This window comes from Mytilus trossulus, chromosome 2, assembly GCF_036588685.1.
Source record: "Mytilus trossulus isolate FHL-02 chromosome 2, PNRI_Mtr1.1.1.hap1, whole genome shotgun sequence".
Taxonomy (NCBI): domain Eukaryota; kingdom Metazoa; phylum Mollusca; class Bivalvia; order Mytilida; family Mytilidae; genus Mytilus; species Mytilus trossulus.
In genome coordinates this window covers 39,060,288-39,084,097 of record NC_086374.1, presented here as the reverse complement: position 1 = coordinate 39,084,097, position 23,810 = coordinate 39,060,288, and the positions used below count along the sequence as shown (strand labels likewise).

The 23,810-nt window shown below is 32.2% G+C and overlaps 1 protein-coding gene across 1 annotated transcript in view; it reads left to right on the top strand.

Annotated features, from left to right (window-relative positions):
- Positions 1–8,053: 8,053 nt before the first annotated feature.
- The window catches only part of LOC134707173 (ATP-dependent zinc metalloprotease YME1L1-like), a 33,204-nt gene continuing 17,447 nt past the window's right edge, over positions 8,054–23,810 (top strand). Inside the window, exons 1-10 of the mRNA XM_063566730.1 lie at positions 8,054–8,182; positions 15,751–15,915; positions 16,309–16,450; positions 17,367–17,471; positions 18,012–18,097; positions 19,415–19,679; positions 20,068–20,159; positions 20,867–20,957; positions 21,969–22,028; positions 23,021–23,113. Coding sequence (XP_063422800.1) covers positions 8,153–8,182; positions 15,751–15,915; positions 16,309–16,450; positions 17,367–17,471; positions 18,012–18,097; positions 19,415–19,679; positions 20,068–20,159; positions 20,867–20,957; positions 21,969–22,028; positions 23,021–23,113 — 1,129 coding nt within the window. The 5' untranslated portion in view covers positions 8,054–8,152. The remainder of the gene's footprint in view (positions 8,183–15,750; positions 15,916–16,308; positions 16,451–17,366; positions 17,472–18,011; positions 18,098–19,414; positions 19,680–20,067; positions 20,160–20,866; positions 20,958–21,968; positions 22,029–23,020; positions 23,114–23,810) is intronic.

Below are 23,810 nucleotides of genomic sequence, written 5' to 3'. Positions count from 1 at the left end.
AATTGTCGAGCCTGGGACTTTAGTTGCAGAAAGCTTGACATAGGGATATTGATCCGGCGGCAGCTACGGCGGCTTTAGCTCACTTCTTAAGAGCTTTATATTTTAGAAGGTGGTAGACCTGAATGCTTCATACTTTGTATATAGATGCCTCATGTTATGAAGTTTCCGTCAGTCACATGTCCAATGTCCTTGACCTCATTTTCATGGTTCAGTGATTATTTGAAATAAAAGTTAAGATTTTTTTGTAATGTTAAATTCTCTCTTATTAGAAGTAATAAGATAACTATATTTGGTATGTGCATATGTTGCATGGTCCTCATGCCTGTCAGATAGTTTTTAATTGACCTTGACCTAGTTTCATGGATCAGTGAACAAGGTTAAGTTTTGTGGTCAAGTCCATAACTTGCATACTATAAGCAAAAGGTCTTGTATATTTGGTGTATGGAAGGACTGTAAGGTGTAAATGTTCGACTGGCAGGTGCCATCTGACCTTGACCTTATTTTCATGGTTCAGTGGTTATAGTTATTTTTGTGTGTTTTAGTCTGTTTTTCTTATACTGTATGCAATAGGTTTACTATATTTGGTGTATGGAATGATTGTAAGGTGTACATGTCTAGCAGGCAGATGTCATCTGACCTTGACCTCATTTTCATGGTTCAGTGGTCAAAGTTAAGTTTTTGTGTTTTGGTCTGTTTTTCATAATCTATAAGCAATAGGTAAACTATATTTGTTAAATGGAAGAAGTTTTAGCTGTTCATGTCTACCTGGTATGGTTTATCTGACCTTGACCTTCTTTTAATGGTTCATTTGTCAATGTTTAGTTTTCTTGGTTAATGTTAAGTTTATGTGACAGTTGTAATAAAGCTTTATATTGAGGACTATCAACATAATATCAATGATTAGTAAAGAAGGCAAGACATTTCAGTGTGTGCACTCTTGTTAATTAATTTATGTGGAAGTATTCTTAACTTTACCAACAATGCTGACTTTCTGAGTACAGTATATGTAAAATACCATGAAAATTTGTATCCACAATTAGTCCAGTGTAATTTGATACATAACTCATAAATAACTTTTACTTATATCTTAAATCAAAAGACGCATATAACATATAAGTTCATAAACTGTTCAGCATTTTATGAATTGTTTATGATTTATCAATTTATTACATAAGACTGCATAGTAAGCTTTTTCAGTTAATTTCATGTACTTATATAAGTCATTTAGATTCTCAGACTTCTTGTTTAATTTGTCATTTTGTCACAACCTGTAGCTTGAGAAAATGCGCGGTGACCTATCATTTTTGAATGATCTGAAAATTTAATTTTATTTTTGTCCTTTCCTTTTACTAAATGTGATGTATTATCATTCAAAATTGCAGTTTTATATGATAATTTTCATGCCTGACATGGGGACAATGAGTATACAATAGAAATCCACTGTATTCTACATATTCTTTTTTAAATAAACAAAGATAATTGATTGTAAATCTTCCTTTATATTTAGCCTTTGTCAAGTTTGACAGGTATTACAAAATAAAATTGAGAATGGAAAAGGGGAATGTGTCGAAGAGACAACAGCCCAACCCAAGAGCAAAAAAAACCCAGCCAAAATCCTGCACCCAAAGTTGTGTCACTTGACCCCTTTACAAAAATGTGTAATAGTTCTCTATTACATTTTCTGCATAGGTGGGGAGAATTAATTTAGTAATGATTCTTTTATGTATTTAGGGCACACTGGCTTCCTCACCCAGTAAAAACTGACTGTTACCGAATAGCACAATAGTGTTGAAAGAGGCATAAGTCACCTAGTCGCATTATTGCTAATACTAAAAACCTCATATTTTTTTTCTGAATTTACAGTAATTGTTTTATATTTTTAAAAGGATTTTTATTAATTTAAACATGATTATTTATAGTGTATTGGGAAACTAGTATTGCAACTTATATTAATCCCTTTCCACTTTGCAGGTGTGAGTGCTGCCATGTAGGGGCATTAACGTGTAAGTGATATGGCTCTCTCTTAACACGGGTCAGCCATTTATCATCCCCTTCCAACGGACTATCAGCATTTCCTCAAGACTATACTTGCAAATTTTGTAAAGGGAGAGCTGAAAATTCTGTCCCTGAAATTTTCATCTCGGAGCAGGAATCGAACCAGGAACATTTGTGTTGGTAGTCCGATGCACTAACCACTATACCACCACTCACAGAGTTCATGTGCTTGTCTGTTTGTTTGTTTGTTTTCTCACCTTCTGCAGTTTTGATATTAAAAAAAAAATGTCCATTGAATTCCAATATTATCTTTCTTAAATTAAAGAACCTTAATGAGCTCGCTCACATACCCCACATTGTCATTGGAGAAATTAAATAAGTGTAATTAAAAATATTGGATTATAATTTCCTGTCAATATGCACATCTTTTTAGTATGTCCTTATTATCTACAAAGTTTCATGAAATTCTGTTGTGTGGTTTCAGAGGAGTTGAGATGACAAACTGTTGCAGAAGTACATTGAAGGAAATAAGTTCAAAGGGGCGTAACTCCTAGAAAAATAATTGAATCATAATTTTCTGTCGATATGCACATCTACATAGTATGTCCTTATTATCTTAAAAGGTTTAATGAAATTCTTTTGTGTAGTTTCAGAGGAGTTGTGATTACAATCTGTTGCAGTAGTACATTAAAGTAAATAAGTTCAAAGGGGCGTAACTCCTAGAAAAAAAATTGAATTGTAATTTCCTGTCAATATGCACAACTTCATAGTATGCCATTTTCATTTAAAAAGGTTTCGTGAAATTCTGTTGTGTGGTATGAGAGGATTTGCGATGACAAGAACCAGGACTGACAGACGGACGGGTCAAAAATATTATACCCTCCGCAACTTCATTGTGTGGGGTATAAATATACAAATGCATTCAACTTTTTTATATCTTATAGATGCTAGACGCTAGACCTAAAGACTTTTGTAAATTCATTCATTTTTGCTCATTTGATATGATGAACACTAATCAAACAATATTAGTTCTAATTAAATGTCACAGGATAGATGAAAATAAAATAATAATTGAAAACTAATATCATGTATCAAAATGAAATGAACCCATTTAAGCCACGATTGATTTTCATACCTATTCGAAATAACAGACGAAAATAAAATAATAATTCAAAACTAATATCATGTATCAAAATGAAATGAACCCATTTAAGCCACGATTGATTTTCATACCTATTCAAAATAACACATAAATATTCACTAATAAAGTTAAAAAATCTGTCAAACTGTATAATTCCCACAGATTGCACATGAGTTCATGAGCTGATATTGTATCTTGTATTCTTCTTTAGTTACAGAAAACCATCAACATTTTGAAGATTACATTCTGGTGCATGCCTGATTGAGGTTGCTTTTTAAAATTGATTTCAATTTTTCTTTATTTTTGTCGAGCCTTCGACTTTAGTCGAAAAAAAGCGAGACATAGCGATCCTACATTCCGTCGGCGTCGGCGTCAACAAATATTCACTCTGTGGTTAAAGTTTTTGAAATTTTAATAACTTTCTTAAACTAAACTGGATTTCTACCAAACTTGGACAGAAGCTTGTTTATGTTCATAAGATAGTATGCAGAAATAAATTTTGTAAAAATAAAATTCCATTTTTTCGGTATTTTACTTATAAATGGACTTAGTTTTTCTGCCAGGAAACATAACATTCACTCTGTGGTTAAAGTTTTTGAAATTTTAATAACTTTTTTAAATTATCCTGGGTTTGTACCAAACTTAGACAATAGCTTGTTTATGATCAAAACATAGTATCCTGAAGTAAATTTTGTTAACAAAAAAATCCATTTTTTTGTGCATTTTACTTTTATATGGACTTAGATTTTCTGCCAGGAAACAACGCAATCACTCTGTGGTTAAAGTTTTTAAAATTCTAATTACTTTCTTATACTATTTTGGACCTGTACCAAACTTGGACAGAAGCTTGTTTAGGATCAAAAGCTAGTATCTATAAGAAAATTTTGTTAAAATTTTGTACCTGTGTATCTGTATTTTACTTATAAATGGTTATAAATCTTCCAGTTTACATAACAGACAGTCTGTAGTTAAAGTTTTTAAAACATACTGTATTTTTACCAAACTTGGACAGAAGCTTCTTAGAATCATAAGATAGTATCAAGAGGAATATTTTCATTGATTTTATTCCTCTTTTGTTGAGCCTGCGATTAACAGCATATTAAAGTAGGCGAGACACTGGGTTCCGCGGAACCCTTAAGAATTTTTAAGCTTTACAATTTTTATTGAACTTTAAATTTTTACATTTTTTATTTTATTTTTTTAAATTAAGATAAAAACAATAGGTACATGCAGTTTAAGTGAGAAAAGGTTTTAAGGAGTACTGCATGGGTAAGTGCATCATTAAAGTTTTCTGTAGAAGTTTTGTTTGAAATTTCAGGTGGTAGTTTATTCCAGTCTTTGATTGTTTGGCTGAAGAATGAGAATTCAAAACTGTCTTTATTGCATTGGAGCTGTCTGAATGTTAATTTATGAGTAGATCTTGTTTTGATCTTATTCCTTACGATGCATCAGTGTTCATTATCTGGCCTTGTGTTTTTCTGATACAGATGTGTCCATTAGCCTTTCGTATGTCCTTCTGATGCACAAGACTTGGTGCTAATTATCCTGTCTTGACGATCAATATATAGCATATATATAGCATATAGTTAGAACCTGCTCCTTTCGGTGCACTAGGGATCATGACTGGCCATGATGTCCTTCTAAATGCACATGTATTCGTTGGCAAATACAATACAATACAATACAATACAATACAAAACAATACAATACAATACCATACAATACAATACAATACAATACAATACGTTGTACAATACAATACAATACAATACAATACAATACAATACAATACAATACAATACAATACAATACAAAATACAATAAAATACAATATGAATAGATGTGTATGCATTGGATTCGAGTGTCACTGATGAGTCTTTTGAAGACGAAACGCGCGTTTGCCGTATATACTAGATTTAGTCCTGGTATCTATGATAAGTTATTTAGAACCAGACAACCGGACACTCATAACATACAATATTATAGATTGCATATCATATTTAGGATTTGGGGGACCATCTAGGTGGGATGGATTTCAGGGGATTGAAACTCCCCTTTTTAAAAATCAATGCTTTAGAATAGAGTTATATGACTGCCCTTTTATCCTGGATTTGCATCCACTTTTAAAAAATGGCAGCATCCAGCCCTATATGACATCCTTATTTAGTTTTCAAAATACAAACATTAAACAACCTTATAAGTAAAGGTTATCTTACAAATGTTGTAATTATATTTTTTGAATATTGTGCATTGGCACAAATATCGATTTTGTCATTAACAAACTAAATTTGTATTCTTTTCAAACGGGATGTATAAATGTGGAAATGGGGAAAATGTCAAACAACCCGACTTAAGAGCAGACAACAGCCGAAGGCCACCAATGGATCGTAAACGCAACGAGCAAATCCCGGATATTGTTCTCAGCTGGCCCCTAAATAAAATAGTGTACCAGTTCAGTGAAAATGTACATCACACGAAACTCCAAAACATATATATGAACTACAATCTATAATACTAAAATTACGAGGTCCAATTTGTCAGCCGTCATCACGTAAAAACGACGAATCATCGAATTCAACTTTATATATAACTAATATAGTACAAAGGTGTAGATTAGAAATTACACCACTCCAGGCCCTTTTGTTTTCCACGTAATTAATATTGCCAATAATTAAGAAGTTCCGGGTCGAGTCCGATACCGATACCAATAGTATATTCACCTGTTACCTACTACCTTATCTGTACGTTCCGAATCTGACAGGCACACCACCAAACGGTGTATTCATTATTATTATGCTATATACACGAGTCATAATCACGGGGTTGACACTACTCAATTGTCAAATTGTAACCTATTGTAGTATTTTAATCAGTAAGACTTTCTAAGATAACAATACGAATACTAAAAATCTGGACTAAAAATAAGGCGTATAGGTACAGTTTTCAATTTGTTAGTGGGCAGACGTAACACAACGAATCAAAGAATTCAAATTTATTTATAACTAATACTAGGACAATGCTGCTGATTAAAAAATACTCCATTCCAGGACCTTTTGTTTTCCAAATAATTAATATTACCAATAATTGATTCGACGGGTTAAAACAGTAAGATTTGAAAGCAGAGAAAACTGTGTATCTTATAATCGGCATGACTTTCTCAGATGACAATACTACATGTTATACTAAAATAAGGATTGCGCATAGTTCTACACTTTAATTCAGTCACGGACCCGCGATATCACGGGTGTGTTCTAGTTTAAATAAAACATACAAGACTTACGAAGGTCAAAGGCTCCTGACTTATAGGACATACGCAAAAATACGGTGGGGTTAAACATGTTTTGTGAGATCTCAACCTCCCTCTATACCTCTAGCCAATGTAGAATAAAGAACCACATAGGAATACGCATTGGCGGATCCAGGGGGAGGGTTCCGGGGTTGGAACCCCCCCTTTTTTTGGCCTAACAATGCATTTGAATGGGAACATATAGTTGGAACACCCCTTTGTCCTGGGTTGGGAACACACCCTTTTTAAAATGGCTGGATCCGCCCCCTGAATACGCACAGTAAAAATCATTTTTAAAGAAGTCCGAGTTTCATGTCAGAATATGTTGCATAAGAAACTTAAGCAAAATGACAATGACACATAAATTAACAATTGACTACTAGTAGTTACTGACATGCTAGATCCAGACCTCAATTAAACTGATCATACGAAAATCAAGTTCAATCCCACCAGTCAGGATTCTGATGTCCAGTAGATGTCGTTTGTCGATGTGGTTCATAAGTGTTTCTCGTTTTTATACGCCCGTATACGGTCGTATTATGGTATATCGTTGCCCGTCTGTCCGTCCGTCGTCAACATGTCGGACATTAACTCAAAAATGCTTTAACAAATTTGCATTAACTAAGCTTTGGTTAATTGCAAATATTTATTGACGTGAACTCCCTTTCGGTTTTTTTTTTATAAATTTTAGATTTAACGTTTCCGAGTAATGGGGTTTTATTCATTTAAAAAATGGATTGTGGATTTCCAGTTTTCGGACAATAACTCAAGAATGCATTAAGAAACTTGCATTGAAGAAATTGTGATGAATTGATTATATCTTTTCTGAATTACAGGGTTTTATTCATAAAAAATGGTGGTATTCCAGTTTTCGAACTATATCTCAAAAAACGCTGTCATCAATTTTCATGAAACTTTGGTGAATTATTTATATCTGATAATTAAATCTCCCTTTTGATATTAATAAATTTTTAATAAGACATTGAGAATTAATTGAACGTTATTTTTAGTCTTCATCAGAAGTTACTAAGTATATTGCGCAACAGCACAGTGTATTGCACAACAGCTTTGAATCTGTAATTGCCAGTGAATATAAATTCCATTAAAAAAAAAAATCAAGTTCTTTGACTAAATTTATTCAGAAACATTTAGTATGTCAAATTTATTTAATAACAACCCAAATTCAGACCTGAATCAACCTTGAATAACTGATGTGTAAATTTTTGTCCAAACTGTTCAGGTTTGGAACTAGCTGCGAAAACGTAGCTCTGAAGGTTTTTTTGATGATTTTTTATATTTGCGGCAAAAAAAATTAATCAAAAGGACAATAGAGCTACGTTTTCGCAGCTAGGTTGGAACCTCTGCGGGCGTATCTAGCTGCGCTCAGCGAAGCAGTTTATATATTGATTGTACCGTTGGTTTTCATTGCTTTCGTTTGTTTGTTTTTCTCGTTAAATGTTAAAGTTTATGGACATGGTATTTTTAATTAAGTTAAGTCCAATCAAGTTACAATGGTTTCAGAAATAGAAAATATGAAGTATAACAAGAGAATTGGATATACGATCTTATATGGATCGTTTGATGTTGTCTTACTTTTCAATTATATTTCGGTCCTTAATCATATTCCCATGCCGAATTGTCCAATGAAATGTAACGTTATAAAACAGACCGGTCAAGGTTGGGTCTGATGAAAGTTCCATAAACCATACTTCGCATATATCATCATCAGCATGTTGTCTAACAGTATTTATCAACCACAGGTAAATTAGTTTATTGATAATTAATTAAGAAATACACCGTTCAAATGCCATATTTGTGTACAGAATTAAAACTCGTGTCTTCATTGATTCTGTAAACATTAAAACAAACTGGAAGACTCTCATGTGTGATGTGGTTTCGTAATCAATGTGATTACAAGTGAATCTGAGAACACCACAGCCTCTGCAATGCGACAATAGTGGATTTTGGGGACACCCTATCTTGAATATCTTATCAAATCTATTTGAATTATTATATAAACCACGAAGATGTTCTTGAGCCAGCCATGATAACGAAGATTATGTAAACTCACCATTGCCACTGGCATCGAATTATATAAACTAAGGAATTAAAGGATTAATTGCTAATTACTAAATGAGGGTGCCCATCTATATCTGTATCTTTACAATATAAACTCATATTCTAAGGTCGAATTTAACACAACTTGTCTCTTGGTACTCCTTTGTTTCCTAACTTATAAATCCTTCTGTCAGTCACATTTTGATAAAGAGAACAAATTTTTTAAATGAATTAATTTTAAAAGAGTGCTTCAGACCTCTAAAACAGGTTATGTTAGATTATTGACATTTAACTTTTACCTTCCAGAATAATATTAACGCTGTATGGTTAAGGTTCATCATAACAAACGGACAAATGTGGCTGTATTTACATGCCTAAAATTACTCTGAGTACAGACTTACCTGTAAAGTTAGAAAAGTTTTAATGCCTAGCATCCACTAGATATAATAAAGTTAAATGCATTTTGTGTTTTAGAAAGATAAAATCTCTCTTGGATTTTGATGGGCATTTTTTTTCCTTCATGCAAAAGGTGTGAAAATTGACTAAGTTGTGGTACAACTATGAGATGCTCCCTCAGGTAAAAACCTGTTTGTATTGTTTTCATTGTCCTCAATTGACATGGACACCAGGTATCTTCACAACTATATAGGTAAGTTAAAGAGTTTATCTGAGTCAGTGAGTGGACAGTATCAAAGTAATGCAGGTGTTTGTTAATTTTTGCACCTTCTCAAGAAAGGAAAAAAAATGCCCATCAAAAACCAAGAAAGATTTTATCTTCCTTAAACACAAAATGCATTTAACTTTTATATATCTAGTGGATGCTAGGAATTAAAACTTTCCAAACAGCACAGGTAAGTCTGTACACAGAGCAGTTTTTGGGGTGAAAATACAGCCATATTTGTCCATTTGTTATGGTGAACCTTAAATAAAAACTAAGTTTGAGGTTTCCAGTTGATAAATTATTTATTTTGAAATTGATTGAAATTTTATATAAAGGTTAAGTTTGCTTTTTTATTTTTTTCAATTATACCTTTCCAGAGTTTTATTAATTTGAAGGTTGGAAATGTTTAAAATGTTTTTGGTGTACCAATATAAGAACCCCCTTTTTTAAATTATTTTGGAATGTTTTGGACCACTAAAGACAGGTAAAATACATGTTTTGTCTTTCCCTTCTTAGTGTTACTGTGACAGTACTTGATTGCTGAAAATTATAAATTTTGTGGTTTCCTGGTTTTTATACGACCGCAAAATTTGAAAAAAATTTCGTCGTATATTGCTATCACGTTGGCGTCGTCGTCTGCGTCGTCGTCGTCCGAATACTTTTAGTTTTCACACTCTTACTTTAGTAAAAGTTAATAGAAATCTATGAAATTTAAACACAATGTTTATGACCACAAAAGGAAGGTTGGTATTGATTTTTAAAGGCAGTGCTTTAAGGCCTGACTTTTAAGTCATGAGGTTCATCTTTTCATACGCAATCTTTGCAGGGGGTCTTTTGGCCAGAAATAGATCCGGAAATGTTCGAATTTCTCCTCTTCTTTTTATGGTATAATATGGTTTTTGTTTCTTTCATTTACATTGGGGACTAAAGAAACGATCAGTGTGTATTGTTCGTTTTTTAGAACTTGTTATTAGTGTGTATTTTGCATTATAAGCAGTCAACCTGACTACAAACTATCATTATGTGTATTCCGTGTGGAAAGAGGTCGGCTCAATTTCGAGTGTTATCTGACATCTAAAGATTCTTTAATTAGTTCAGACGTTGATATAACAATGAAAAGTCGACTGAACATGATTAATATTGCATCTTCTATAATTCAAAGCGGAATTCGGTTTATGAACGAGAAACCGTAAAGCGTTTTCAATTTCGGTTCTAGTTATGTATGTTGTCCACGTTTTATCCTGGTTCCCGGTACTACGTTCCGGGTATTAGCTATTTGATATATGTGATGTGTAACATTACGATCGGGTACCAGCCAATCTACGTGTGTATGTGTACATGATTTTCCGCCAAAATGACACTTCCGGCAAATGACGGATAAAACCTAATCGACGATCCCGGGTCAATGGACAAAGCCAATGCAATGTTACGCGACTCGGGTTCGCATACTTATTTTATTTATTTTGGTAATCGATCTATTTCCGGTATCATGTAATATTTATCGTCATGAACATTGATGTTTTTACTTGCTGAACATTTGTTTCTCTTACATAAATTAAACATCTCTATACGTTTTGAAATTAATTTTATGTTTTTGTTGGATTTGAACTTTGTCTTGTGTATTTTTTTACTTGTCCACGGGCAACCAAGACAAAAATAATTACTTGTCCGGTTGTTCAAATGTACGAGTCGGGCATAGCATTTCCACACCCCTGGTTATAAAACTTTTTTTTCAGGGCACAAACCCACTTTAAAGAGACTTGTCTACTGCCATACCCATCCTATTTTCATGCACCATTTGCAAGCAAGAGACTGAATGGTTTGCAAAATTAAAAATCAGGACGGTGTCCAATTAAAACAAACTTGAGAACTAAACTGGATGAATATTGTAGGAGAAATCTAGAGGAAAGTTTTGATTTGTGAAATTGGTTTTCCTGAAAAGTCATTCATCCTAGCCTACAGAAAGGAACTATATATTTAACTGTCCACCACCAACTGACGAGCTAATGTTGAGCTTCACATATGAAATTACTCAAAAACCAATGTCTATGTTTTCAGCACAGATTTCACAAGTTATGACACAGCTGTGCTTTTTTTATACTTGTTAAAGAGTTGAATACTAAATTTTATTCTTTTATCAATAAATATATATTGTGTCATTTAAGAACTTGTATTTTGCCAAAAGATGCATACTAGTGAATGAAAGTGGTGCAGTTCATTTTGCTTTGGTATATAGAATTGAATTACGATTGTTCATGTTATTGGAATGCTTATAAAAATAAGGAGATGTGGTACAATGTATTTGATATTTAGTGAGTTTATCAAGCAAAAGTGAATAAGAAATAGGTATAAGCAGTTACAGGTACTACTGTACAATCTCAAACAATGAGAAAAACTCATACCGTATAAAAGAGAATTTCATATTTACAAGCAAGTTTTGTTTTTGCGTTAAATAATTTTCTTCTATTGTTTTAATTGCAAATATGGGAAGTGGTTAAACTGCTAATGAGACAGCTGTTATGGCCACATAGCCTTAATTGAAATTTTCTTTTTCATTCATACCGGTAGATTTTGCCTGGAGTTAGAAACATATCTGCCAACTTTTCAAAATGCACATGGGGGTTTTATGTGAAAGATGGTCCATATAGTCATACAAAACCTTCAAGGGAGCCTTCAAATGGAAGCAGGACAAGTTGCCCCACTGGCTAATCGCCCCACTTTTGAAAAAACCGCCACAAACTGATTTATCAAATCGCCCCACATGTGAAATTGGTCAAATCATGTTTAATATTACTCCTGCCAACTCGCCCTACTTATAAAAAAACAGTAATATTTAGATTGATATATACAATTAAAAATAAAAACTCGCACCACTTTAATGAAAACTAATCTACACAGAATACAAACAAACCGAAAATTAATTTAATTACTATTATTGATATATACTGAGATTATAATTCTAAAAAAAAACTGATTGTTGAAGAATAACTAAGTTTTGAAGCTTAGTTATTTGCATAACAATTGAAAAGTAACCAGTTAAATGTATCAATATGCAATATAAGGAATTTAACTTATATTCAATGGAATAACATCTTTTTCCATAAGTGGGGCGAGTTGGCATTACTTAATTCATCCTGGTTAATAATATATTTATCTAGATTTCACCCATTTCCATTAGATGGGACCAGTTGGCAGGAGAAATATTAAAGGGATTTAACACAGTTCACAAGTGGGGTGATTTGGTAATCCAGGTTGGGGCAGTTTTTTTGTCGAGTCTGCGACTTTTGTCGCAGAAAGCTCGACAGGGATAGTGATACAGCTGCGGCGATGTTAGCTCAGTTCTTAAAAGCTTTATATTTTAGAAGGTGGGAGACCTGGATGCTTCATACTTTGTATATGGTTGCCTCATGTTACGAAGATTCCGTCAGTCACATGTCCAATGTCCTTGACCTCATTTTCATGGTTCAGTGACTACTTGAAAAAAAAGTTAACATTTTTTGTAATGTTAAATTCTCTCTTATACATGTAAGTAATTGGATAACTTTATTTGGTATGTGCGTACCTTGCAAGTTTTCACTTGACCTCGACCTCATTTCATGGATCAGCGAACAAGGTTAAGTTTTGGTGGTCAAGTCCATATCTGAGATACTATAAGCAATAGGTCTAGTATATTCGGTGTATGGAAGCACTGTAAGGTGTACATGTCCAACTGGCAGGTGTCATCTGACCTTGACCTCATTTTCATGGTTTAGTGGTTATAGTTAAGTTTTGTGTTTTGGTCTGTTTTTCTTATACTGTTTGCAATAGGTCTCCTATATTTTGTGTATGGCATGGTTGTAAGGTGTACAGGTCTACCTGGTAGGTGTCATATGACCTTGACCTCATTTTCATGGTTCAGTGGTTTAAGTTAAGTTCTTGAGTTTTGGCCTTTTTTTCTAATACTTTATGCAATAGGTCAACTATATTTGGTGTATGGAAATATTTCATGATTTACATGTCAGTCGCACAGGTTTTATTTGACCTTGATCTCATTTTTTACGGTTCATTGCTCAGTGTTAAGCTTTTGTGTTTTTGTCTGTTTTTCTTAAACTATAAGCAATTAGTCAATATTATTTGTTGTATGGAAGAATTGTAAGCTGTACATGCCTACCTGGCATGGTTTATCTGACCTTGACCTCATTTTCATGGTTCAAAGGTCAATGTTTAGTTTTCTTGGTTTATGTTAAGATTATGTGACAGTTGTAATAACGCTTTTTTATTAGGACTATCAACAGAATATCAATGATTAGTAAAGAAGGCGAGACATTTCAGTGTGTGCACTCTTGTTTTTAAAGTGAGGCGAGTTAGTGAAAAAGTGGGGCGATTTGTCATGGATTCCCTTCAAATATATTCCAATGTGGTTTTTGGCTTCTTCGTGCATTAACAAGCTCATAGCCATTGTTGAATTAATTGTTTTCCTTTAAATAGTCGACAAAATTGCTCTCACAAAATTTCCATTTGGGAGCCTTGAGCTCGATGGGGGAAATACTCTGCAAATACTGACAGTTGACAGGTATGGTCATCAAAAAAGTTGACATGTTACTATGTACATTTACCATTATGTTACTTGATGTCCTTGCTATACACACAGTACAGAGACTAGTCAATCTTTGTGAACTATTTTTTATGGGAGTCATAAAAAATGTGTATACAATCAATAATTAAAAATAGTCTATTTATATTGAAAAGGAAAAGGGACAGTCAAACTCATAAATTTAAAGCAAACTGACAAGGCCATGGCTAAAAATGCATTTCATGGGAGGCACAGAAAATATACTGTAAACAGTAGACTAGATATAGGTGAACTAGGTACAAAAGAACTCTAAATCTTAAATTCTACAAACCACCTCTGTTCTATGGAAGATAATGATATAACTGGACTAGAAATACACACAACCTGTAATTAACTGCCTTTACAGCGCTTTCGCGCTTTGATTGGAGTTTAGGTCCCAACAGTTTAGGAATTAGGGGCCAAAAAGGGACCCAAATAAGCATTTTTCTTGGTTTTAGCACCATAACGTTAGTATAAGTAAATAGAAATCTATAAAATTTAAACACTAGGTTTATGACCATAAAAGGAAGGTTGGTATTGATTTTTGGAGTTTTGGTCCCAACAGAATAAGGGGTCCAAAGGGTCCAAAATAAAACTTTGTTTGATTTCATCAAAATTGAATAATTGGGGTTTTTTGATATGCCGAATCTAACTGTGTATGTAGATTCTTAACTTTTGGTCCCGTTTTCAAATTGGTCTACATTAAGGTCCAAAGGGTCCAAAATTAAACTTAATTTGATTTTGACAAAAAATGAATCGGTTGGGTTCTTTGATATGCTGAATCTAAAAATGTACTTAGATTCTTGATTATTGGCCCCGTTTTCAAGTTGGTCCAAATCGGGGTCCAAAATGAAACTTTGTTTGATTTCATCAAAAATTGAATAAATGGGGTTCTTTGATATGCCAAATCTAGCTGTGTATGTAGATTCTTCATTTTTGGTCCTGTTTTAAAATTGGTCTACATTAAAGTCCAAAGGGTCCAAAATTAAACTTAGTTTGATTTTAACAAAAATTGAAATCTTGGGGTTCTTTGATATGCTGAATCCAAACATGTACTTAGATTTTTGATTATGGGCCCAGTTTTCAAGTTGGTCCAAATCAGGATCTAAAATTATCATATTAAGTATTGTGCAATAGCAAGTCTTTTCAATTGCACAGTATTGCGCAATGGGAAGAAATATCTAATTGCACAATATTGTGAAATAGCAAATTTTTGTTTAATTAGAGTTATCTTTCTTTGTCCAGAATAGTAAGCAAAAAATATCTAGTTGCACAATATTTTGCAATAGCAAGATTTATTTTAATTAGAGTTATCTTTCTTTGTCCAGAATCAACTTAAATCTTTGTTATATACAATATGCAATGTATATTCACTTTTTACTACCAACTGATAAATTAAAATAATCTTTACCATTCAGTGATAACAAGCAGTTTTTTTTACATCTTAATATTTTATGATGTATTTAAATGAGTAGTTATTGTTGCAAACTCCATTAGAAATTTTAATTGAGATTAGTTTTGGAATAAGGGAAAGGGGGATGTGATTAAAAAAATTGGGTTTAATTTTTCTTTTTTGAAATTTCATAGATAAAAAGAAAATTTCTTCAAACATTTTTTTGAGAGGATTAATATTCAACAGCATAGTGAATTGCTCTAAGAGAAAACAAAAATTTTAAGTTCATTAGAACACATTCATTCTGTGTCAGAAACCTATGCTGTGTCTACTATTTAATCACAATCCAAATTTAGAGCTGAATCCAGCTTGAATGTTGTGTCCATACTTGCCCCAACCGTTCAGGGTTCAACCTCTGCGGTTGTATAAAGCTACGCCCTGCGGAGCATCTGGTTGAAATTGTAATTGAAAGTAGTTTAGGTTAAGAGTAATTTTTCATCATTTTCGTTTTTGGTGATTGAAGTGGTTTTGTATTCACTGGACCTCTCTAGTTTTCAATGTAATTCATCATAATTTATAAAATTTGAGATTAAAAAAAAACAATGAACATATTATACTGTTTCAGGTTGTTGCTGCATTGTCACAGTTTTCTTCTTTATTGAGCTCTGCCAGAACAGGATCTAGTTCTGGTACCTATAGAAGAATAAATACTCAAAGAACCAACAGAAAGACAAAGCAAATAGCTAGTCAAGCAGCCAAACAAACAGATGAAGTTAAAAAGGCAACAAAGGTATCATTAGTACTTCAGTTCAATTCAGACCCTACATGGGACTTCTAAAAGTGATTATTTGTTTATTTTCAGACCTTCAGGACTTTCATAAATGTATCAATGGGAGAAGATGGGAAAAGAGGCCCTAAATTGTATTGTGTAATTGTGTAAACAATTCCTGCTAAAATTTTCAACCAAAATCCTTCAAGCATTTTAGTTTGTTTCTTTTATATACATATTGTGCATTGATGATGAGCAACATAGCTAATTATTTTTTTTTGCTGAATAAGGTTTTGTTTAAAACAAATGAAATCTCAAGAGGTAGACAAATAACAAAATAACTATATTGCATTTTGATACTTTCAAAATAAATTATCCTGGCACAAGAATCATTTGATAAAATTTATTTTGCAGGAATTTGAGATAGATATCAATGATGTTGTTGCACTGCCATCACAGATCAACATTCAGGAGTTGTCTCCCCACATGTCTTTGATTCATAAAGGTTGTCATGTGTCCCATGTCTCAACTGACACATTTTTTGAAAACAAATCGGGTAAGTAATACATGTAATATATACTAGGTTAACATTTCAATTACCAAACACATTATTTTACTACTTACTTTTATGTAATTGTATCAATAAACCAATTTTTCAAGACATTTCGGCCGAAACGTCTTGAAAAATTGTTTTTTTGATACAATTATATATAGTATGTTCCCTATTGGAATTTTGAAAACAAGTATTTACTTTTAAACAAATGGTATCTTATGTTATTCTATGTAAATATAGATAGAATTTAGAAATTTCCTAATCATACCTTCTGGTTGACAGGCTTTTTCCTGATTTATTGCTCATGGGAAAATTTCATAAAAATTGTACTGTTGATTCATTTACTTTTGAATACATTTATTATTTCAATATTTAAAGAATACTAACATGCTAGATTAATTATTTGTCTGTCTGTCCCATGAATATTTTTTGTCGCATCTTTCTCATGAACTACATTATAAGGATTTCTGAAATTTTGTTTTGGGGTTTACTGTAAACCAGCTTATTTAGTGGCTACTTTATTTCCTGTTGAGCCATAACTTATCATTTTCACAGCGATTTTATTTCGCAATTCTCAAACCAACATCCAAGTCTTACATAATTGCGAAAAAATATTTAGTTTACATTATAAGTCAGTTATACTGTGATGCGTTTCCAGATTCATCACTCAACAGCTTCCTTTTTAATGTCAAGTATTTGGTCCGGGGTATCATCAGTGAGCAGTGGCTCATAGTTTCACTTGTTTATAGTGTGGATACAATGTTTTCTATTGACTACTGTCAATCACTTTGTAGACCTACTAAGAATATACAGAACTGATAGGTCTGTTTAATATGTTATTCATGATTTTAATTTATTTAGCAATGTTGGATTTTAATTTAAAGTCTTATGAGATTTTATTTTGACTTTTTATTTGCAGGATTATCAGAAAAATTTGTAAACAGTGATGTCCATCAAGAAGTTCAAAGAATTTTAAGAACAGAACCTTTTAGAAAACTGCTGAAAACATGTACAAATAATCTCTGTAAGATCATTTTCCTGTTGAGTAGCATTTGTCACATCTGTCAGGAAATGAAATCAAATGTTTCACTTTACAACTCTAGAATTTGTAAATTTTGTGCAACAATATCGGGTAACAGTTTTGTAAATTGTAATTTTTGGCTCATCAATGCCAGAAAGAGTTTTATGAACACTCTCAATCATTGTTGAAGAAGCTACAATCAATCAGGAAATAAAACCTATGAAGAAAAAGAAATAAATATCAAATTTCGTTATTCTATATATACTAGTATTGAGCAATTTCGTGAAATTCACTTTGGATAATAGATTCAAATGACAAATGAAAAGACAGAAAAAACATAGAAAATGTATGGAATTGCATGTATAAAGAAAACAAAAAAAACGTTGAACATTTAGAAATTTTATGAAACTTCCTCTGCAGCAATTAGCATAGAAAGTATCAACTAATAGACTTGTTAAGATTGGAGTGTTGTGTTAGACATTAATCTTAATTTATAATTAAATATGTCTTATTTTGTTTCATCAATCAAATTTCTCTCAACAGATTATCAGCAAACAAGAGGATTTAAAACACACAGATTGAAAACTGTAGGAATGGGAGGACAGAAATCAGAATCTGAATTAAATAAAGTTAGTATTCTTATCATTTGTAGTAAAAAAATAATAAGTGGATACATACATCTGTGTATTTAATAGACTTGTTGCATAATACAAAGATAATTTTTGGAAATACTAGAATAGTAGGACTTTTGAAAAAAAATCATGAGTTCTACAAATATTTCTATGTTGTTAATAGATATAAGAAGATGTGGTATGAATGTCAATGAGACAACTCTCCATCCATGTCATAATTTGTAACCGTAAACCATTATAGGTCAAAGTACAGCTTTGGCTCACACGGTCACTGAACAACAAGCTTTAAAGGGCCCCGAAAATGACTTGTGTAAAGCCATTCAAACAGGAAAACCAACGGTATAATCCATTTTAAAAACACGTTTGTCATACTACAAATCTGAATATTTTAATAGTAAGGTCTGGCACAATATATAGGATATCTTACTCTTTCAGAAAATGTAGCAAAGGCCAAAGGAGTAGGTTCAGTAAGACCCCTTTTTGGCCCCAAAATATAGCAGTTTTACAAAATTGTTAAAATGTAAATTGTTAGTTATTTATTGGACAGCAGAATGCTTCTGCTACATAAATAAGGACTGTTTTTTCAATACAATGCACATATATCGGGTACTAGCACCATAAAGTCATGCTAAATTACTGAAATCTTCACAATTCTAGCATTTTAGTTAAATTTTACACGGTTTTCGTGTGAAACGAAAGTGGCCGCATTCGTGTTCATCCTTAATATTAAAATGTAAGTTGTATTTTATGATTATACATGAAGATTGTGGATGAACACGGATGCGGCCACTTTCATTTTTGACGAAAAACATCTGAAAAGTGACATTTTTCTGCATATTTGGTAGATTTTTCATATTTGAGCTTGAATCTGGTCGTTTTTAATGACAAAATCAGTTAAAATCTTTCCCATAAACTAATTGATTCAAATGATATAGACACTTAAGTGTTTAAAAAGTGGTCAAAATCTTTCATCAGATGAATCTGAAATTTGAGGCCAAAATCAGTCCTTACCGGACCTACTCCTTTATTGGTATCATCTTTTAAAAAAATCTGAACTTTAGAGCCAACCTTACAGTTATTATGGGTATAATATCCTCTAATGAAATGAAAGGGGGTATATTGTGTCAGATTTTACTATATATTCAGTGACAATTTACAATGTAATATAGTGTATCTTTCTTGTTCCTTCTTCCTTAAACAACAATAACATATAAATTGTTATTCTCAACAACAAATAACATGATCATTCTTCAGTCTGATAATGTGTATGAAAACTCTTACTTAATTTATATTTACTTTTAATTTCTTTTGTAGTTTGTGAATATATTGTTTCAAGATAAAAGTGGACAAAAACCAGTTGAAGGGGAGAAATTTAAAGCAATGCATCAAAAGCATTCAGGGGACCATGCAACACAACAAGAATTAAAAATATCTTTTGCTGATGGTTATCTTGCAAGAGATCCTACACACAAGAAGCATTACTTTGATAATGTTATACAGGGATTATTGAAGTCAGCTGTCTATCTGTTCTGTTTGTATGTTATACTCAAACTGGTTGCCAGCAATTTAATGGGTAGAGGTAAGTGAAGACACACTATTGATATCAGTTCATTTTAAAAGATTTGCCATTTACATTGCTTGAATAAATTTTTGAACAAGAAAAGTGATTTAAATTGCAAAAAAACAACAGTTTAACTCCAATTTTTAATTTGAAAGCACCTGTTTACAACCAAATTAATGTCAGGGAGTTTGAATGAGGCATATTGTCCTACATCATTTCTGTCATAAGGAATTTGTAAGTAAACTGAGTATCGTGTTCTAGTTATAGAACCCAAGCAGTCATTGAGTGATTACATAAAAGATTATAAAAATTGTCCAAATTGTTAACTTGTACATCATTTAATCTTTGGTAGAGCATTGTCTCATTAGCAAATCATACCACATCTTCATATATTTATGTTTTGCAGGTTCTGGAGTAGGTGGACTTAGTATTCTGAAACAGGAACCATTTGAAATAGCACCTGAAGATGTACATGTTACCTTTGATGACGTTAAAGGGGTAGGTTTTATAGCTCATTGTGGATGGCAGTCTTTTGCATAGCTGATAAAGGTTTTGCATAAGAATTTTACGCTATAAGTTTGAATGTGATATATAAATTATACATCTCTCTAGAAATGAAGGCTATATTACAATCACCCTGTCCATATGTTTAGTCAGTTCATCTGTTCAGCCAATAAACTTAGCTGTCACAATTTTCTTAGAATTTTTACCAGTTTGGCTTTAAATTTTGTCATCTGCTTGACAGTTATGATTACCCAGTCACCTACTTCTTTTTTCCAAAAATTTGGAAGTACTAGTGGGTTAATGATAGCAGGGAAAATTGTGCATTCTTTAAATTTAAACATATTGGTTGTATTTTGCACTTAAGAGGAAAAAAGTGCCAAAAATTAAAATGCAAGGTATTAAAGAATTATCAGATTGTAAATAAACTATCTTAATTTTTGACTGTGAGGTTTGGAAAATTTCTTTTTATAAAGATGTCTTACTATTCAAGCCAATCAACTAAACTCATACATAACAGAATAGTAAAGGAAAAAAAGAAAAAAAAAGAATAGTAAAGGAGAGGCAGAAGAAACTGAAGTCAAAGAAAAACTGAAAACACCATGGCAAAAAAAATAAATATTTAAAAACTAAAAATCAAAAATAACATACATGTACATTGTATGTTAAAACTTGATCTTAATTTAGAATTACATTAATTGTAGATTGATACAGCTAAAGATGAGTTGATGGAGGTTGTTGATTTTCTTAAAGATCCTGATAAATATACAGTGTTAGGGGCCAAACTCCCAAAAGGTATGTGCTCTCTCTGTCAAATTCACTGCAGGTATATCAACACTAAACTGTACACTGCATTAGTGGTCAAAGTTGTAAAATGTGATTTAGTTTCATCATTATTCATTTGATACTTTTTTGGTGGATTTTGTGGTTATAGGTTAGACACGAATTTATATGTTCTATAAAGTACAAAATTTCTTAAGGCTTCAATGAAGAGTTTGATAAAACCACAAAATCAAATATCAACGAAAAAATAGAAAAGAATAAGATAGGTATTTCAATTGCTCTGAAATTAGACCACAATCTGTAATACCACAAGAAGAAGGTTCAGATTCATTTTTGGGGGTTATGGTGCCAACAGTGTAGGAATTAAGGGCCAAAAACAAGCATTTTTGTAGTTTCTGAACAATAACTTATGTGTAAGTGTATGGATCACACTGACATTTTACCACAAGGTTCCTTATCACAGAAGAAAGGCTGGGATTGAGTTTGGGGGTAATTGCCCAATTTATGCAGGAATTAGGGGTCGAAAAGTGCCAAAAAACAAGCATTTTTCTAGATTCCAGACAATAACTTGAGTTTAAGAGTATAGACCTCTCTGAAATTGTACTACAAGATTCCATACTACAATGGAAAGGCTGGGATTGGGTGTAGGGATATTTGCTCAAAGGGGGATCCAAAAGGTTTAGGGGGTTCCAACTTTTTTAAGTTGTTCAAATTGGGTTTTTTTTTTTAAATTTTTAAATTTAAATTTTTTGAAAAATTTCAAGAAGAATCTTTATTGCACAATAAATTTGTAAGATCATGACATTTATTTGTGTCAGAAACCTATATTATATCAAATATTTGATCACAATCCAAATTCAGACAGTATCGAGCTTGAGTATTGTGTCCAAAATTTGCTGCAGCTGTTCAGGGTTCAACCTCTGCGGTCGTATTAGGCTGCGCTCAGGGAAGCAATTTATTTTTATTCAAATAATATATGTCATAATTTTTACCCTTAATGATATGTTATCATTGCATTTCCAGGTGTTTTATTGGTAGGACCACCAGGAATTGGTAAAACTTTGTTAGCCAGAGCAGTAGCAGGTTTGTAATCTGACTTATGACATTTATGTAATAATTACCATAGGTAACAGATAGAAATACTTTCACTCATAACTAATAAAGTTGAGATCTAATTAGAAATGCTTTCACTCATAACTAATAAAGTTGAGATCTTATTAGAAATACTTTCACTCATAACTAATAAAGTTGAGATCCAATTAGAAATACTTTCACTCATAACTAATAAAGTTGAGATCTTATTAGAAATGCTTTCACTCATAACTAATAAAGTTGAGATCTAATTAGAAATGCTTTCACTCATAACTAATAAAGTTGTGATCTTATTAGAAATACTTTCACTCATAACTAATAAAGTTGAGATCTTATTAGAAATACTTTCACTCATAACTAATAAAGTTGAGATCCAATTAGAAATACTTTCACTCATAACTAATAAAGTTGAGATCTTATTAGAAATACTTTCACTCATAACTAATAAAGTTGAGATCCAATTAGAAATACTTTCACTCATAACTAATAAAGTTGAGATCTTATTAGAAATACTTTCACTCATAACTAATAAAGTTGTGATCTTATTAGAAATACTTTCACTCATAACTAATAAAGTTGAGATCCAATTAGAAATACTTTCACTCATAACTAATAAAGTTGAGATCCAATTAGAAATTTTATTGCAAAAATTGTGTGAAGGTAAATCATTTCTTAAATTATGAATGCAAGTTGTTTTTAATGCAGTCTGGTCTCATTTTTAACACTTATGACATTGCTATTATTTCTGAATTTACAGTTCTCAGGGGAAAAGAAATGCAATCGTCTTGTCTGTCGGTCTGCTAGTCAAGTCTTTTCAAGCATTAGATTAACAGTACAGATTTCATTGCCTAGTATTTTATTAAACTCACTGTAGGCTAATTGCAAGAAAACTGGTATTAAATATGTGTGGATTGGTTATATAACTGATTTTGTGCTGTTTGTTACCTATGAATATTACTTATATATTAATATATTTTATACAGGTGAAGCAGGAGTGCCATTCTTTCAGTGCTCTGGATCTGAATTTGATGAAATGTTTGTTGGTCTAGGTGCAAAAAGAATCAGAGACTTGTTCAGTGAGTATTGTCTTATGTTTTTAAAGGCAGTGCTTTAAGGCCTGACTTTTAAGTCATGAGGTTCATCTTTTCATACGCAATCCTTGCTGGGGGTCTTTTGGCCAGAAATAGATCCGGAAATGTTCGAATTTCTCCTCTTCTTTTTATGGTATGATATGGTTTTTGTTTCTTTCATTTACATTGGGGACTAAAGAAACGATCAGTGTGTATTGTTCGTTTTATAGAACTTGTTATAAGTGTGTATTTTGCATTATAAGCAGTCAACCTGACTACAAACTATCAATAGTTGTATATTCCGTGTGGAAAGAGGTCGGGTCAATTTCAAGTGTTATCTGACATCTAAAGATTCTTTAATTAGTTCAGACGTTGATATAACAATGAAAAGTCGACTGAACATGATTAATATTGCATCTTCTATAATTCAAAGCGGAATTCGGTTTATGAACGAAAAACCGTAAAGCGTTTTCAATTTCGGTATTAGTTATGTATGTTATCTACGTATTATCCTGGTTCCCGGTACTACGTTCCGGGTATTAGCTATTTGATATATTTGATGTGTAACATTACAATCGGGTACCAGCCAATCTACGTGTGTATGTGTACATGATTTACCGCCAAAATGACCGACTTAAAAAATAGTCCATAAAAGTTCCGTATAATGATATGCAAATTCATAATTAATCGTAACTTTTTTTAT